The sequence below is a fragment of the Danio rerio genome, chromosome 4, assembly GCF_049306965.1.
Source record: "Danio rerio strain Tuebingen ecotype United States chromosome 4, GRCz12tu, whole genome shotgun sequence".
Lineage (NCBI taxonomy): Eukaryota > Metazoa > Chordata > Actinopteri > Cypriniformes > Danionidae > Danio > Danio rerio.
The window spans coordinates 20,894,016-20,910,560 of NC_133179.1; the positions used below are offsets into that span (position 1 = coordinate 20,894,016).

Genomic DNA, 16,545 nt, shown 5'->3' on the forward strand with positions numbered 1-16,545 from the left:
TTTTGTAACTGTTTAACTTTGGATAATTTTGCTGCATTCAGGCTTTAATGCCCACCAAACAGGCATTAAGCGTCAACGTTGAAGCAGATAAATTAGGAGTGGTACTAATATAGATCTGTGTTGTCGGAGTAGCAGTGATAACCAATACCATTTTTTTTGCAAGATTTGTCCCAGAGGGAGCATACAAATTCTAAATAAGAGTGAACCAAGTACTGACCCATGGGGGACCCTGTGGCACAGAGGGAATGTCTGTGATCTTAACCACCCGATTAGACGAACTGTGAACGTTCTGAGATAGGAGATAAACTGTTCCAGAGAGGCCAATACAATTTTAAAGCCTGTCCAAAATAATAATAAATGGTCAATATTTTATTTAAAGTACTATTTTATGATTTCCTTCTTTGTTTTGCAAATAAATTCAACATTGGTGAATATAAAAAGCATTCAAAAACACACAAAAAACAAACATATACACGGTCATCTTCAGAAAAATTCAACTTCAGACTTAAACTATGCTCTACTAATCTCTGTAGTACATTTTATGATTTAAACCCAGACTGTATAATCTGCATATAAAAAAGCAACTTACAAAGCATATTGTTTTATGAATCATTATACCATATTTTAACCAGGCAGGCACCTGGTTAGGACTGTTATGAATGATTTCTGATTGTTTTACGTGTATTTATGGTGTTAAGTCTTGGTGCAGTACTCTGTTATCTAAATGTCAGGAAATTAAACTCTACTGATGTCAAACATAAATACTGCAATAAAACCGATGTGTAATTTACAATGGATACAGAAATACCCAGTGGTAAGCACACATGCATGCATTTCTGTATGTAAACAGTTCATAATGTGACTGTGTGAGTGGGATAAACCATATAAATCAGCTGAACCCAACAAGCATGAAGGGTTTTAGTGTCTTTCACCCGTAACTGTAGCACGTGCACTCCTGGCAGCACTCGGCCTGTTGGCATGTTTATTTAGATTAAAAAGCTTATTTGAGATTGCTTACGAATTCATCAGCACTAATGCTTATGGTAGCTCATAAATCCACACAATCAGTTATTAACAGGAGAGATTGGAGGTTGTCTCATTGAGAGGGTTTTTAATCAATTTCAATGACTTTTGCAGTCGTTCTTAATTTCTGGATAAGGATTTCTACTTGCTTTAAGGTAATAAGCCTAGATTTAAAAGATATAATTATTACACTTATTAGTGGGGGGATACAGTAGCTCAGTGGTTAGCACTGTCGCCTAACAGCAAGAAGGTCGCTGGTTCAAGTCCCGGCTAGACCACACATTTCTGTGTGGAGTTTGCATGTTCTCCCTGTGTTTTCATGGGTTTCCCCCACAGTCCTTGCACTAGGTGAATTGATTAAACTAAATTGGTCATAGTGGGTGTGTGTGACAGAGTGTGTATGGATGTTTCCCACTACTAGGTTGCAGCTGGAAGGGTACATGTAAAACATATGCTGGATAAGTTGGCGGTTCATTCCGCTGTGGTGACCCCTGATGAATTAAGGGACTAAGCCGAAGGAAAAACAAATGAATGAATGAATTATTACATTTAATAGTGTACAAATCTTAACAACAAAACAGATTTCAATGTGGCTCAGTATAGGGCAGTCAGGCCCAAAACAGCTTTACTTTTACTTAAATATTATTATAAAGTATCATGCCCAAAATTAGAAAGATTTACAACATCTCTTTAACAACTGCCAGAAATGTTATTAATCTCTGACCTTACTAAAAAGCCAAGAGCGCTTGGGGTTACACAATCCTCATGGCATGTTACACTGCCAATCCAAAGGGTTTAAGGACTGCAGATTTCATTTGTTAAAAATGTAGTAAAATGATACTATTTAAAAACAGTATTACATTTTCTATTAAAAGCTGAATTATCAGCAGCCATTACTTCAGTCTTTGGTTTAAAATGATCTTTCAGAAAATATTATAATATTATGATTTGATAAAACAAACAAACAAAAAAAAAGTTTTTTATTATTTTTTGTCTCTTTTCTTTTAATCAAACAATTATTTGTATTGGTCATGTAAGGGTCATATATTAACTGAACTTCTAATGTTGTGGGTGAGTGCTGTGCATACTAATTAGCATTTTTGCAGAAGTAGATAGATGCGGGTCCAAAATTAAATTCAGCTCTGCAGAAACTTCCTGTCTGAAGAGAGGTGTTAAAACTGAACACAGAACACAGAAAGATGTATACTTTGTTGTTGGGCAGAGAATTCATAGAAAAAGAGGAAGTATGCCGAAGGGGCGGCCAATGGAGGACTGAACAATGACTGACAAGTGACGTTACACCAAAACTCCACCTGTTAAGATCGGTGGTGTATATATGCTGAAGTCAGGAAATATATGTTAGTTGCGAACCTCTTGAATGTAATTCTTGTATTGCATTGGGGTAATGTAACCCAGAGCTCTGTCATCGATTTATTCATTTGTATCCAATAAATTGTTACGATTTTTGACATTGAAGAAAAACCTCTCCAGACCTTTTCTCTTGAACACGCATGGAATTGGCTTGATATTCCAACAGCTGCCATTTCATATTTTTATAGAAACTGCGATTGTTTCATTTATTCATTCATTTTCCTTCGGCTTGGTCCTTTTTATTCATCAGGGGTCACTGCAGTCAAATGAACTGCCAACTTATCCAGCATATGTTTTACATAGTGGATGCCCTTCCAGCTGCAACCCAGTAAACACCCATACACACTCTCATTCACAAACAAACTATGGCAAATTTAATTTATTCAATTCACCTATAGTGCATGTTTTTGAACCGTTGGGAAAACTGGAGCACCCAGAGGAAACCCATGCCAACACGGGGAAAACGTGCAAATTCCACACAGAACTGCTAACTTATCCAACCGGGACTCAAAACAGCAACTCTCTTGCAGTAAGGCGACAGTGCTAAGAACTGAGCCACCGTGTCGCCTCTGTGATTGTTTCAATTATAGGTTTATTTGAGTCTACAGATTGTGAAATTTGAAACATTTTAGAAGTTTTAATGTCACTTTTGATCAGTTGAAGCTGTCCTTGGGAAGTACTATTACAATGTTATTAAGTCTTCATATTGTAGCAATTCTGATATATATTTTGACAAACGCAATACTGAAGACTCATGTTTCCGCACATTTCTTCAACTAATTGTTTGAATTACTGTGGGCAATACAACGTGGCATCCCTCTGCCATCTGTACACTCATTCATTCGTTCATTTTCTTTTCGGCTTAGTCCCTTTTATTAATCAGGGATCACCACAGAGGAATGAAACTCGTTCTGTACACTGTAACAGGTAAAAAGAGTCTTTGAAGTAATATCATGCATATTAATAAAGTTGCGTCTTGTTCACAATAGAGCATGCTGATTGATTTGAACCAAGTCTTTCTCATGAACTAATGAACATATGTGCTAAAACTCAATGGCGTCACTTTGTACAGGCCAGTACAGACAGGCAATCTCCACGCTGGAATTTACACAATGATCTCGTAGCTGTGACGTTGTTTCAAAATTTCTTTATAAACTGGTCGAACAAATTTGCTCTAAACAACACAAAAATAAACAATATTCACTTAGCTAGATATATAATAGTCTCCTAATAGTATTTTAGCAATGTGGGACACATACAAGACTGTGAACATCTCAGAAAATGCGCTTTGGTGTTTTGTGAGTCTTTAAAAAGGTTTTAGCCTGAAATACACGTATAATTGTGTAACTGTAGTGTGTTAAGTAATACATTGGTAATAAAAGAGAAAGAAAATACAATATGTGGGGTGTGGGATAATATTTTAATTATGTAAAACAAATAGAATAACTTTTAATTGGTTTTAATCCTGACCTGCTGACTGGAAAACACTCTTGGTCTTAATTTTAAGGTTTAAGATTTTTTAAAGGAACTTATAAACATTCCAGCATGTTGATATAAGAACAAAAATAACACCATAGAAAAATAGAATATATATATGTACACTTTTGTTTGTACATTTAAACATTTTAAAGAGTTGACTAACATGAAAACTATTCCTGCTGGCTTGTAAAATGATGAGGGTGATTTCCTGTCATTTGGTACAGACCAAGATTTACATGAATTGTCATGCCATTCATCATGTTATTCCTATTATATTTGAGGCCAAGTTCTGTTTTTGAGTTTCTTTCGGGGGTGTATTTCAGATATGCAAAAGTAAAAATGCCTTCATTAAAAGTCTTTACGCTCTGATTTGAACAGACAGCACATTTCCTGTCATTATCTAAAAAGTAAACATAAAACCCATTATGCAATTCTCCTTTGTTAAAATATTAAGATGCTTAAGATTGCAGCTCGTGAAAAAATAATGTAAAATTCAAAGGTGATGTGGCATTTATCATTCAGATTAGATTATTTTGTGGAAGTTCAACTCATTAGATGCTACACTCGAAACAGCAGGGTGGTCCTGAGATGGTATGCAGATATGTGTTCAGAGAGTGAAAGCTACATGTATATGGTTCAGGTGGTTTTCCTGCTTCAAAAAGGTTTTGAGCTGGAGTCTGTTGTGAGACGGGAGATATATGCTTCATAGATGGTGTCAAGGAATGAAGCATCATTCTGAATCACAGAGAGAAACAAACAATTAGAAATACAGCAACAAACATGAGCCAAGAATGCCCCATTGAATCAATCAATCATTTAATGTTTTACACAGTGTTTTTGTTTTCACTTTTGTAACTTATATCTTTAGAGCAGTGGTTCTTAAACTTTTTTCATCAAGTACCACCTCAGAAAAAAAAATAAAATAAAAAATTATTTAAAGGAAGATTAATTCCTATTATTAAGAATATTTATTATTGTCAGCCATTTTAAACATTAAAAATAGTTTGAACATTAACACTGTACTGTGCTTATGGGTAAATAAATAAATAATTGAATAAATAAAAGTCAATGTTTAAAATAATTAAAATGGTAGGCTACTGTTCTCAAAGTAAAAAGAAAACTGCTGTACTTAAATGTCAAGTAGTAACAAATAGTACCCTATTCATTAAAACCTGAAAATGTTGATTGGACCTCATAAACATGGGCTATATGTCATCATATTTATATATAAACCATTTTTGATAAATTTTGAAATATGTGTTGTAGTGTTGTTGTGATTATAAAAGGACTAATTATAAAGTAGAAAAGAGACAGGAGTTAAACATAATTATGAAGGTGAATTATTAATATTACTTGTATAATTAATTAGTATAAGTATCAGTTTGATACACTTAAGAAGAAATTATCGTGAACATTTTTAAATATTAAATAATAATAAGCAAATTATTAAAATACGCATAAACTAATTTGAAAAGGAGAGGGTAAAAATAGTCTAATACTTGCTTCTGTAACAGAACTTTTTCTTTCAGTCTGAAAAACACCTTTACACTTTAGCTATGAAAGCACTGATGCACTGTGTGATCTCTGTAGCACTCAGAGCAAGCAGAGCTGCAAATCATCAGCTCCATGTGGTTTGGTTTATTAATAGTTTTTTGCATATAGATGTCTGTGACAGTAGTTTTTACTGAGCTGATGGTTTATGTGCATATTTGTTGTTCCTTTAGTGTAAGTAAACATCTTTTTGCAGTATTTGCACACAGTTAGTGTTTTATTAGGCTCACTTCACTGCTTTCATTTTACGCTGCCCTGCCACCCCACCTTTTGCTCAGCTCTGATGTGCAGGTAAAGCCAGTTTCTGCCTGTAAACAGCGCCCTCTCTGTTCAAAACATGTATCGCGATTCGTTCAAAATTTTTATCGATTTGAATTGTCACAACTGATTTTCATCCGACTCACAGTAAATCATTACATCTCTATTTATCAATGAAGTCTGCACACATCCTAAAGCAAATACAATGCTTGTGGCATTTTCATCACCCAGGATCTGTAAGCACTACATCCTATAAGAACACAAATTTTATAATATAACTTAACTAGATTATATGATTCATAATATTATATAACTTGTTTATAACTTAGTATTATTGTTCATTAAATTATAACTTTGATAAAACAAATCACATAAACTTAATCTCCAGAGCTGCTGATTCATTTCATATGCATTTTTTAGTTTTAAGAACTATTGACCTATCCTGTACACTTGAAACACAATCATCTTCATAAGAACCCATTAAAAGCTTCACTCTTTTAAAACTGTTTAAATGTAAGTTTGGCTTGTTAAATTTCATCACTTGAAATATTAAAATTAGAAGGTTTTGATTACTTGATTACGATTAAGAAATTGATAACTTGAAATCAATCAATCATATCAATTAATAATAACAATACTACTATTTATAATAATAATAACAAATAATAATAATAAAATAAATGCATGATTTAGGAAAAAATGAAATAAAAATTGATTGTATCCTTAATTCTAACCTTGATGAGATGGAGCAATGTGGCCTGTAGCTGAGACTTGCTAAGTGCTCTTGATTCAACTGGTTCTGGATCTGCTCTTGTTACTTTAGTTTGAGCAAACACACTGGGGGAAAGAAGGAGGGTGGGGGCTACAGTCGCTGGGATACGCTGTGGTGACATCACCTGTACCCACACAAACACAGTAAATGACAGGTTAAACGTGCTGCTGCAAGAAACACAAAGGCAACAGATGCATAATTAATCAAACTAAAAATTTGACCTGTGTCAGATTGGTTTTGCTGAGATTGGAGCTGCTGGTGGTCAGACCTGGCTGTAGGACCTCCTGTTGAGGATGCAGCTCTTGCTCCTGCTGCACTAATGTGAGCTTCTGTAGAAGCTCATGAGGTGAAACCACATTACTTGTTACTCCAGCAGAGGGCACTTTATTTGGGACAAACAGATGCTGTGCTGGAAAGGGCCCCGAGGGCTTCGCCATGGAGTGGATTTGGGGCCCCATGCCAACTTCCCCCTGCTTTAATTGGATGGAGGGCATCACTGTAGTCCCTGCCACAGGAGGAGGGTTCATTAACAGTTTTTGTATTGGGTCAGGCTGGATCTGGACTGCTCCGTTTTCACACAGGCGGCTCTCTGGGGATTCAGATAGAGGCTGCAGCAGTGAACCAGACATGAGCTTGTGGATGGCTGGACAGTGCTGCATGGGGGTGCTGGACACCACAGCACCACCTGCTGGAGAAGGGTCATCATAAGACAGAGAGCGGGCCACTGAAGACCTTGCTGGGCCCATCCTGCCAACAGATAAGCTGGGCTGTGTTGAGCCCAAGTCTGGTTTTGGCTGAGCACCAAACAGTGTGACAACTGACAGATGTTTTGAGTCCATCTCAGCATCCTAAGAGAAAAGGATTACATTACATTACATTTAAAAAGGGCTATTTATTGAATCACAAATATGCAGAGAGAAAGAAATCGCACATGCTGAGTGTGTGCCTGAATGTGTGTGTCCTGTGCTGGTTTGAGGGGAATGGGTTTGATCAGATGGGGGGTTTGACCGTAGATGATCCCACCACTGCCAATTTCCTTTGGCTCACTGAGTTTTCCCTAAAAAGAAAAAGGGGCACAGAAACAAATTAAGATTTACAGTGCACTGATGACCTCTAGTGCATATGAAGCAACTTAATGCTTGTACAGAGAAAAGTCTCGTCACCTTGTCATAGTCGTTTCGTGCTTTAGTGAGCATCTGCATTATATCCACACCCTGCTCTGCTGATCTCGGAGAGAGACAGCCAGTAGCAATTTGCGCCTGTAACTGCTGTTCCTGCCCTGCCAAACTGACACAAGAGAAAAAGTAGGTGTACAGTACCTGACAACAAGGTTTGGAAATCAGTGAGCAATTATTGTTGAACAGTTTTATATTTAATACAGGAAACAAAAGATTTTTGTGACATTTGGCTTTATTACAGGTATTTAAAATATCCACCAAATGACCAAATTACAGATCATATTATTTAAATAATCAGTGTTTCATCGGCCGCAAAATAAACAGAAATAATTAAAATTATGTAGACAGTAAAATTTCAGAAGTGACAACAACATTGAAATACTTTTTTCAATTGTAAACATGTCATTTTTAGAAATTTAAATTTAATTTGGTTTGTTAAAATCAGTTGCCACTAGTGTTGGGGAAAGTTACTTTTAAAGTAATGCATTTCAATATCGAGTTAGTCCCCCCAAAAAGTAACAAGTTGCGTTATTTAATTACTTTTTAAGTAATGCATAACATTACTTCTGTCATTACTTTTTTTTTTGCTGGCTGTTTTTTTTAATAAAGGAGCTCTGTAATTAACAATGCACTGTTTAACCCATACATTCATTTACCTAAAACAAAAAAAATTAAATAATTTAAAATTTAAATAATTTAGCATGATGTTATTTTCTGAGAACTTCCTGACCCAAGAGCTATACATGCCGTATATACACACTTTATTGACGTTTAAAGCAATGTGTATGGTACTTTTTGTTAAATACTTTTGTTTTTTGTTTACTTTAGTTAAGTAAACAAAAATGTGTGGTTTGGTACTTTTTGTTAAATACTTTTGTTTTTTGTTTACTTTAGTTAAGTAAAATCACTGCCCATCAAGACAATTCCCTTTTTTCTTTTCTTCAATGTGTTCAAAATAATGAAAATACTTCCATCACAAAAATGTATGACAGCCATCTTCGTTTCTCTCTGTTCCTACGGGAGCACAGTCTCTCATTAATTCAATGTGACTAAGTTAATTTTAATTCAGCAATTACATTTATTAAAAGGTGATTAAATAAGTTAAAAAGTAACTTGCATTAGAAAACAGTAACTCCATTATTATTACTTAATTTTTTTAAGTAATGTATTACTTTTTTTCGTTACTTATATAATATTACGTAACTTGCGTTACTTGTAACACAGCTGTACATTTCTAAACTGTTTACAAAACATATTTAGGCAATAAAGAAGGTATAGACAACTAAATTTAGTTCCATTGTGAATGTGGCCTAAATGGAAATTATATGATAATAGAATGGACTACATGCACAGCTAGTATTTTTAGCCATTGATAAGCTACCAGTGAAAGCTTTACGTGGCTATTTTCAATTTCATTAATGTTCTTTTTACAGCATCAATGTTGTAATGTAATTCAAATACAATCAGTTAAACAGACTTAATCATTCATTTAGTTGTTCAAGTGTAAAATGAGATAAAAGCCTCCAGGAGCTTCAGGCTAGCGCAGAAACTCCATTAAAAATACTGTGGTAAAATAAAATTTCACATTTTAAAGACGTGGTGGGGTAAATGGAATTTAACGCAATGCTTCTTGTCCGGTCTGAGATCCACTTCATATTGTATATCTACCAGACTGTGAAGATCACTGATTTTGAAAGAAATCAGATCTTAAATGTGGCGAATTTGTAATGTAAAGACCTGAAATGCAAATACCCCATTAAGTGTGTGACCATGTTGTGCAAGTTTGCAGATGAAAGATACACATACTTCTTCATGAGTTCTGCTATACGCTGACAGTCCTCTTTATCATAGAACCAGATTCCATAGATGGACACTGCCAAAAAAAAATACACATACATGATAATATTAACCTCAGTCACTCATTTAATTAAAATCAATCAAGAGCAGAAGACTATAATTGTTAAGCACCGTATCAGAATTGTCAGTAGAAGAAGTCCATACATGCACTTAAACTGCCATCATACATACACACTCCACTCTAGCTGACATTCCTTTCCCAGACAGTCCAAACTCCCATGTGCCCAAGTAGAACTGGAGCCAAGTGCTCTGCCAATCCACCAAAATGTCGTTAACCACCAAAATGTAGTTGCCAGATGCTCGCATCAACATTCTGTTGCCTTTTTGAAGAACAACTGTATTGGGAACAACTAAGAGAAGTTTCAGTGACTGTGGTCTCTCATGAACTAAACTTAGAGACTGGTGCTGACAGCCGAATCAGGACCTGTTCCATTCACCTCTAGAAGAGATAACAAAATCCAAGGCAGTAAAAGAGAGGGAGAGGAAGAGAGAGAGAAAGAGGGCTGGTGCTATATTCACAACCGTTCATTCTCTGAGCGGAGAGCACCACACGGGTCAGCGCCTGGGGAAAAAACCCAAACAAAATACTGCCTGGGAACTGAGGAACACAACTCAGAGAAAGAGAGAGAGCAAGGAGAGGAGAACAAGGAGAAGAACGAAGAGAAGGATGAGAGGATTTTGGAAGCGCTTTTGAAGTTTAACTTGGCAAAATACACACACAAAAAAGAAAAGAAAAACAGAGACCTGAACCACACATTGAGTCAGACAGAGTGCAGGAGCATTTGCTGCGAGTTTTACTGAATGGAGCTGAATCCACATGAGCACTGAGGAGACTGTGAACTTGTGACCGACTTCAAATAGACCAAAGCTTCAATCTGCTGAGGATTCAAACCTCAGAAAAAAAAGGAGATGCTGCGGGGGCTGTTCAGTTGGCGCAGGCTGAAGCATGAGCGACTGGAGGAGGAAGTGGAGGTGCGGTTCAAAGGGAAGCTTGTATCGGAGAGAGAGCTGGGCTACACACATGTGCGGCCAGGAGGTAAGAGCTTTGTATACTTAACAGTCCTGCTGAAAGTCTCCAGCTATCCCGTTACAAATCACAACCACAACACTGCGTTTGTTTAAGAGATGAGTGGACAGAATCCAGCACCCTTGGCACACGAGGAGGAGCGATGGACAATGCAGGACTTCTCGCTGTGTGAAACCTAATTAGTAGTGTTTGTTATGGCCATATTGGCTCTACCAAGTATTTAGCTGTTAATCGGGTACTGAAACTGTTTGATCCAGGTCATGAAGGATTTAGGGTGGGACAATATTGGGGGGAAAAAAGTAACTATTATAAGAATTACAACTGCAATTTGACTTGAAAGTTTTATAACAAAAAATGTCAAGGCTATAAAAATATCTTAGCGACTTGTTTATGGCTGTAAAATATTTATGACATGCTTAAATGTTTTCCTTTTACTGAAGAGCCGTGGTTTACTCAAACACGCTCATACATAAATTCACAGCCTTTTGATATACTCACTAAGCCTCATTGCGATTTTGGTTTTATTTTAATTAAACATTCAGTCATTCTGCAAAGAACTCGTGAGGATTGTTGAGAACACCGGAGTATAAGCCAAAACACCTTAGCAATCGCATTGCAATGCACAAACAGCCACTAACAACATTTGACAAATGCAAATCAACTTCTTGGCTACCTCTCACAACATTCCAGCATTGGTGCAGCAAGATTGATCAGAGATAAAATCCCCTCAAGGGGAATTAAATCAGTGAAATAGTCTGCCTGTAAAATCTCACCTACATCAAAGTAGCCAGCACAAAGTTTCCCATCAGACCGTCAGCAGATGCACAGAATTTCACGGTCAAAGCTCATTATTGGACTGGCTGAAACATCAGGATCTACAATGATTTGTTCAATAAGCCTAAAGTAGTTTCTCTACTTTGAAAGCCTAAAGCTTTTCTCCATGCACTCTATTTGCAGGTCTCCTTATCATGAATTTCCTTGGAAGCCTGTGCATGTATGCGTGTTAGAGAGGGTTGTTATCTAATCAGGATTGGTTGGTCGGGTCTATGATGCTGGCAGGAAACTGAAAGAGAAACACACACTTCTCTGCACCATATAAGGCACTGTGGCTCTGGGGCCTCTCAAACAGGCCCGCCTGCCAGCGATCTCTGATCTCTCGTTCTCTCACACACACATACACTCACCAGTATGACAGCTTTTTCAATCTAGACACACTTTTACTGCAATTAAGCTCTGAAGTTTTTGGATGGATGCACTCCCTCTGCTCCCTGCCCATCTACACCTTGGTTATTAACATGTGTTTCTGTTTGACATTGATCCTCCTTAATACATGTCAAAATTCATTTATATCAGTCACATTTGAAGGTGGTCAAACTTTTGTCATTAGCACAGTCGGCTGATGTCTGTGAACACCATCTGTGTGCAGCCTGATTTTTTTTTTGTTCTTGCAGTCTAGTGCATTGAGGGGCCAGTGATTTAATGTGCTTCCACATTCACAGTCAATTAATTTTGAAAGCGTTGCTCACTAAACTGTGCATGAGATGGAGCAGAAAACTGAAAACAAAGTTTACCTGGGCCTTAAACACTCATAAATCTGAACATTAGTAAAAGACTACTTTCTCACCAGACAATCAACCTCTGAGCATTCCAAATTAAACACACATTACCCTTTGTTGTAAATGGTGATGCAAGCACGATCCCTAGACCTATTTGGAAATAAATAAATAAATAAATAAAAATGTCTGGTGATCTCATTTGAACAACCAAAAAAACTATATCACTATTTCACTGCCACTATTAGGGCAGAGCAGACGGATGCTGAGCTGCTTATCTTTTTGGAGGACGCCCAGCACATATTAAATGTGTCTTTATAGTGAACCCCCTTGTCTACCCCTACATAACACAATCATTAAGATACATTTTATTATTGACTAAAATTGTGCACAAGCAAGTTTCCTTTATATTATATAGTCTATTTAGATAATGTATAGCCTGTGGTGCAAACAAATAAGTGCGTAATATATGTTGACCCTGCACCTCATCATTTCTCTTGTTCACTTTCTCTTTCACTTATGCATTCCTTTCTAAAGCTCGTATCCGGATATAAACTAACATCATCACTGTAAGCAATAGTCACAATCTATTTTTTAGATGTCTGGATGATGTTTTTTTCTGTTTTAAAAACATTTTAGATGTGAGTCAGTCTGTTCCTGCAGGCGAAATAGAGCAAAGTGAATTTTAAATGACATCAGTGATAGCTTATTAATATGACCAAATAATAATAATTAAATCACTCTTTATCTTGCCATCTTGACTACCTCATGATAAATTTGTCTAAAGCTGCATGCGCCAGCCCAGGGAGAATGTAATTGATGGAGGAATATTAAAAAATTTCCATTGTAAGCCAAAAAAGGTTTTGTGTGCCTGCATGCAAGCAGTCCTTCTGAAAGAGTTTGTAGCATCGTCGTAAAGCTTTAACTTCAGAGAAGTGCATTTGTTTTCCTGATTAACTGATTACAAAAGATAACGAGCCTGAATGTCCTTTTGTTAAATTTAATTTGACAATAAATCAGCTAAATTCAGGTCCATTCATTTTAATTATATTTTTAATAAAATAAACACATTTACAATTCTAAGGCTGAATTTATGTCCATGCTTTTTCTTTATGCCATTAAACTTTTTTCTCGTCTTTCCCATTTGTCATTTCAAGTGTTAGCAGGTTTGGCATGCTGTCCCGAGAGAGAACCCTGAGCTCGGAGATAATTGAGCCCAGGGCTCCCTCCTGGTCAGTTAGCATGTAAGGAGGTACGAGATCAGGTAGTTCTTGAGAGCTTCTCTTGGTACAGGAGGAAAGGGGAAGATGGGGGGCATGGGGGGATTCTTCAAAAAATTAAAATGAGGGAGTAATGTTAGTCGGGCTATTTATAGTCAGTTTGATATAACGTGCTTCTCTCAAAATTAGTTTGTAAAACTTCACTTACTTTCTTAATTGGTCAATATATTATCTATAATGTCTATATTTTATTGTAACTGTATTTATAGGGCTAAATTAAATAAGTTTAGGTAACTGCATTTCTGAAATAATGTGCTTCATTAAAATATATATCGCTGACATGCTTTACCATAAACATTTGTGAAAAATGTAAAGGTAAATAAATATCATCTAGATAGAATACATTTACTTGACAATCTTATTTTTTTAACCCAATAATGCTGATTATCACCCAATAATTTAATGTCATAATCAACATTAGCCTGCTCAGGAGACATCATTGATATGTGATAATATTTTCTTATCACCCAGCCATCTCTCTCTCTCTCTCTCGCTCACATCACATATATTTTGACACACTGTATTATGTAAGGATTTCTTCATTTAAATCAACTATACATGCATACTTTGGGCTTAGCAATATTTTTGCAGTCTTTTGGTTTAGTCTAAAATATTTCACTCTGATGACTTTGAGCTCGTTCAACAAAAAGACAGACTTACAGCGAGCGTTCCTGTACAGGAGAAATGGATGCTGCAGCTGGAAATCCAAGTCCTTAGTGATTGGTTCAGTCAGGTTGTCCATACTCAAGCGATTGAGGATGGTAAAGCCATGCCTGGGGGAGGCAAGCCTGATACACAGAGAACTGACGTTAAAACTCGTAGCATGAGTGGGAAACTAAAGCTTATGAGTCTGAAGGACCTACAAAACTGCATGTGGGTGTTGTGCAGTGTAAGAGCAGACAACAGTGGTACATCTAAATGCTGAGAAATATTGTGCAGGTTATTTCTCTGACCCTTAGAGCCACATTAGATCTCTAGGGCTCTGATTTAGGGCCATACAGTACATGTGGGTGTTGCTTCACTGTTAAAAACATGTAAGAATCAAACAAACCTGCTATAGACAAACAGAGTTCCCTCCACATTTGTCTTTTCCTACAGAAAACCACAACAAAAACATACATTGATCTATTTATGTTTAAGTCGGAGAAAAATAATATTACAATTTAAAACAATAATATTATGTTTGTAGCAGTAGAAATAAATATCTCTATCCACTAAGATGTTATGTTAAGGGAGATGATCTTGTTGTTTACCCATTCATTGGTGTTGTTGTTAAAGGTGTAGAGTGCTACTTGGCTGGCTAGGTCTGTGATGCTGCTGATGTAGGGGTCGAGTCTCTTCAGAGCAGACAGACTCATTGATAAACAGCTCCCACCGCCACCTGTGCTTGCAGTCATGGCTCCAGCTCGCTTCTGTAAATAAAAACTTATGCTCTTTATTAAGATGTAATTACTCTTTATTAACATGTAATTACTGTACACCTCTATTGTATGGGTCTTTTGGTTCAGTTTGCATGTTTACCAAACAAATATAGTATTGTTTTATCTATCTATCTATCTATCTATCTATCCATCCATCCATCCATCATCTATATGTGGGTGTTGTTCAATAGTTTTGGGATAACTTTGATGAAAGGTTTTGATCCACTTCAAATGTTGTCTACTGTGTACAGAAATTAATGCGTCAGACCTTTGCAAGATTACAAAATGTAACTAAATTCGTTATTCTTAGTTATAAGCATTCATTTATATATTAATTTATACAATGAGTAAAAATGTGTGTGCATAAAAATACATTTCTTAAACTCGCATTCACTAAAATGTGGTTGACAAGCTAACCCTTACATGTAGTTACTATGGTATAACGAGTGGTTATATACTGGCCCGAGTCTAAAGAGTCCACCTCATCCTCGTCTGTATTTATTCTGGTCACTTTGACCGGTTAGGTCACCGTTGATGTTCATAGCACAAGCGCTGCGGGACATCGTACACAAGTTTAACACTGCGCTTGAGCGGTTTGTTAATATCCCTAACCCTGCATTAATAGTGTTTTTACTTTTTAAAAAATGGTATACATCATACATTCATAAGTTTACGAGTGAACTAAATAAGGCCTTGGTGAGCTGCGGTTGCTCTTTTATACATCGTACTGGAGTTAAACTTACCTCCACTTAAAATACGGCACAAATCCTAAAATACCTTTAAAAAGCAAAATTTAACTCTGTAAAAACAACACTTAAACAGCTTATTTAACGATCCGGTCTCCTTGTGTATGTTTTCAGGGATGTGCAAAGCAGTAAACAAGAATATAAGGCTTTATTTCACTTGTCTAACTCTCGTCCCGCTGCCGTCATCGCCATGTTTGCGCTGTCAAGAAGACAGAACGAGCTAATCGCCGAGCGCGCGCAAAGGGGAAAATAGTCGAGACAGAGTTACGGATGAGCCCCCAGCTGGCTCGAGCTCACCTGAGAACGCCAGCACGTTCGTTTACATCACGCTAAAGCAGTGAGCTGACGCTGCAGACTTTCTGCACCCAGGGGAACCCTTGAGGATACGAAATTCTTGCACTCCTGCACTATTGCTGCCTCGGTAAAGACGATGATTTGTAGTTTAGTTTTTGTTGCCTAATTGTTTGCGTATTCTTTCCAAAAACAAATGTTACAGTCCAGAGGCCCTGCTGCATTTGTAAAGTCCAACCGCTGTAATGTTACTGTGATTATTAAAATGGCACATTTCCCACCTGCAACTAGCCTACATAAATCTATAAATCTAAATGTACTGTTGTACCCCATTGAGCAGGGGCGGACTTGGGGCTCTAAGCAATTTCAGGTGTGGGGCCCTAGCGATGAAACTCAAAACACTCTCATTCTCTAAAGATTTTTTTTCAAAATATGTTTTAAACTCCTTTAATCTTCCTTAATCCTCTTAATGTAAAATTAAATACAATAAACTCACTCACACACAAGTTCACAAACTATACTGTATGTACAGTTTACTTGACATATTTATGATTAGTTTTTACATTTGCTGTACGGAGGAACGTTGCACTATTCATGGGGCCCCCGGTTTTAAAAAGAAGTAATGTTGTTAAAATCGTAATGGTTATAGACATTGTCATTTTTCAGGGCCCCATAATTCCCTGTAAGCGACTGCTTACTTCGCTAGTGAAGTCTGCCCCTTGAAATTGAAATAGGGGT

At 36.7% G+C, this 16,545-nt stretch overlaps 2 protein-coding genes across 38 annotated transcripts in view; one reads left to right on the forward strand and one right to left on the reverse strand.

Moving 5' to 3' along the window:
* Positions 1 to 3,795: 3,795 nt before the first annotated feature.
* dcp1b (decapping mRNA 1B) lies at positions 3,796 to 15,720 on the reverse strand. 6 transcript variants are annotated; one of them, XM_021475124.3, is made up of 10 exons: positions 15,514 to 15,720; positions 14,603 to 14,774; positions 14,401 to 14,441; positions 14,010 to 14,137; positions 9,439 to 9,505; positions 7,618 to 7,741; positions 7,386 to 7,511; positions 6,676 to 7,302; positions 6,417 to 6,578; positions 3,796 to 4,608 (listed from the first exon to the last, which is right to left on the reverse strand). In XM_021475124.3, the coding sequence occupies exons 2-10, from the start codon at positions 14,744 to 14,746 to the stop codon at positions 4,528 to 4,530; spliced, it is 1,500 nt and encodes a 499-aa protein (XP_021330799.1). In that variant the 5' UTR covers positions 14,747 to 14,774; positions 15,514 to 15,720; the 3' UTR covers positions 3,796 to 4,527.
* Positions 10,007 to 16,545, forward strand: part of cacna1c (calcium channel, voltage-dependent, L type, alpha 1C subunit) — a 171,220-nt gene continuing 164,681 nt past the window's right edge. For all 32 annotated transcript variants that reach the window (XM_068219494.2, XM_068219499.2, XM_068219498.2 and 29 more), the window contains exon 1: positions 10,007 to 10,525. In XM_068219494.2, the coding sequence (XP_068075595.1) occupies positions 10,399 to 10,525 (127 nt within the window). In that variant the 5' untranslated portion in view covers positions 10,007 to 10,398. The remainder of the gene's footprint in view (positions 10,526 to 16,545) is intronic.

What these genes read in the sequence shown, in the direction of transcription:
- dcp1b (XM_021475124.3), bottom strand. Translation starts at nt 14,746, where the DNA reads ATGACTGCAAGCACAGGTGGCGGTGGGAGCTGTTTATCAATGAGTCTG. An exon ending in TTCAGGCACACACTCAGCAT is followed by an intron (nt 7,303 to 7,385) that starts GTGCGATTTCTT and finishes CTTTTCTCTTAG; the next exon opens with GATGCTGAGATGGACTCAAA. An exon ending in GCAAAACCAATCTGACACAG is followed by an intron (nt 6,579 to 6,675) that starts GTCAAATTTTTA and finishes GTGTGGGTACAG; the next exon opens with GTGATGTCACCACAGCGTAT.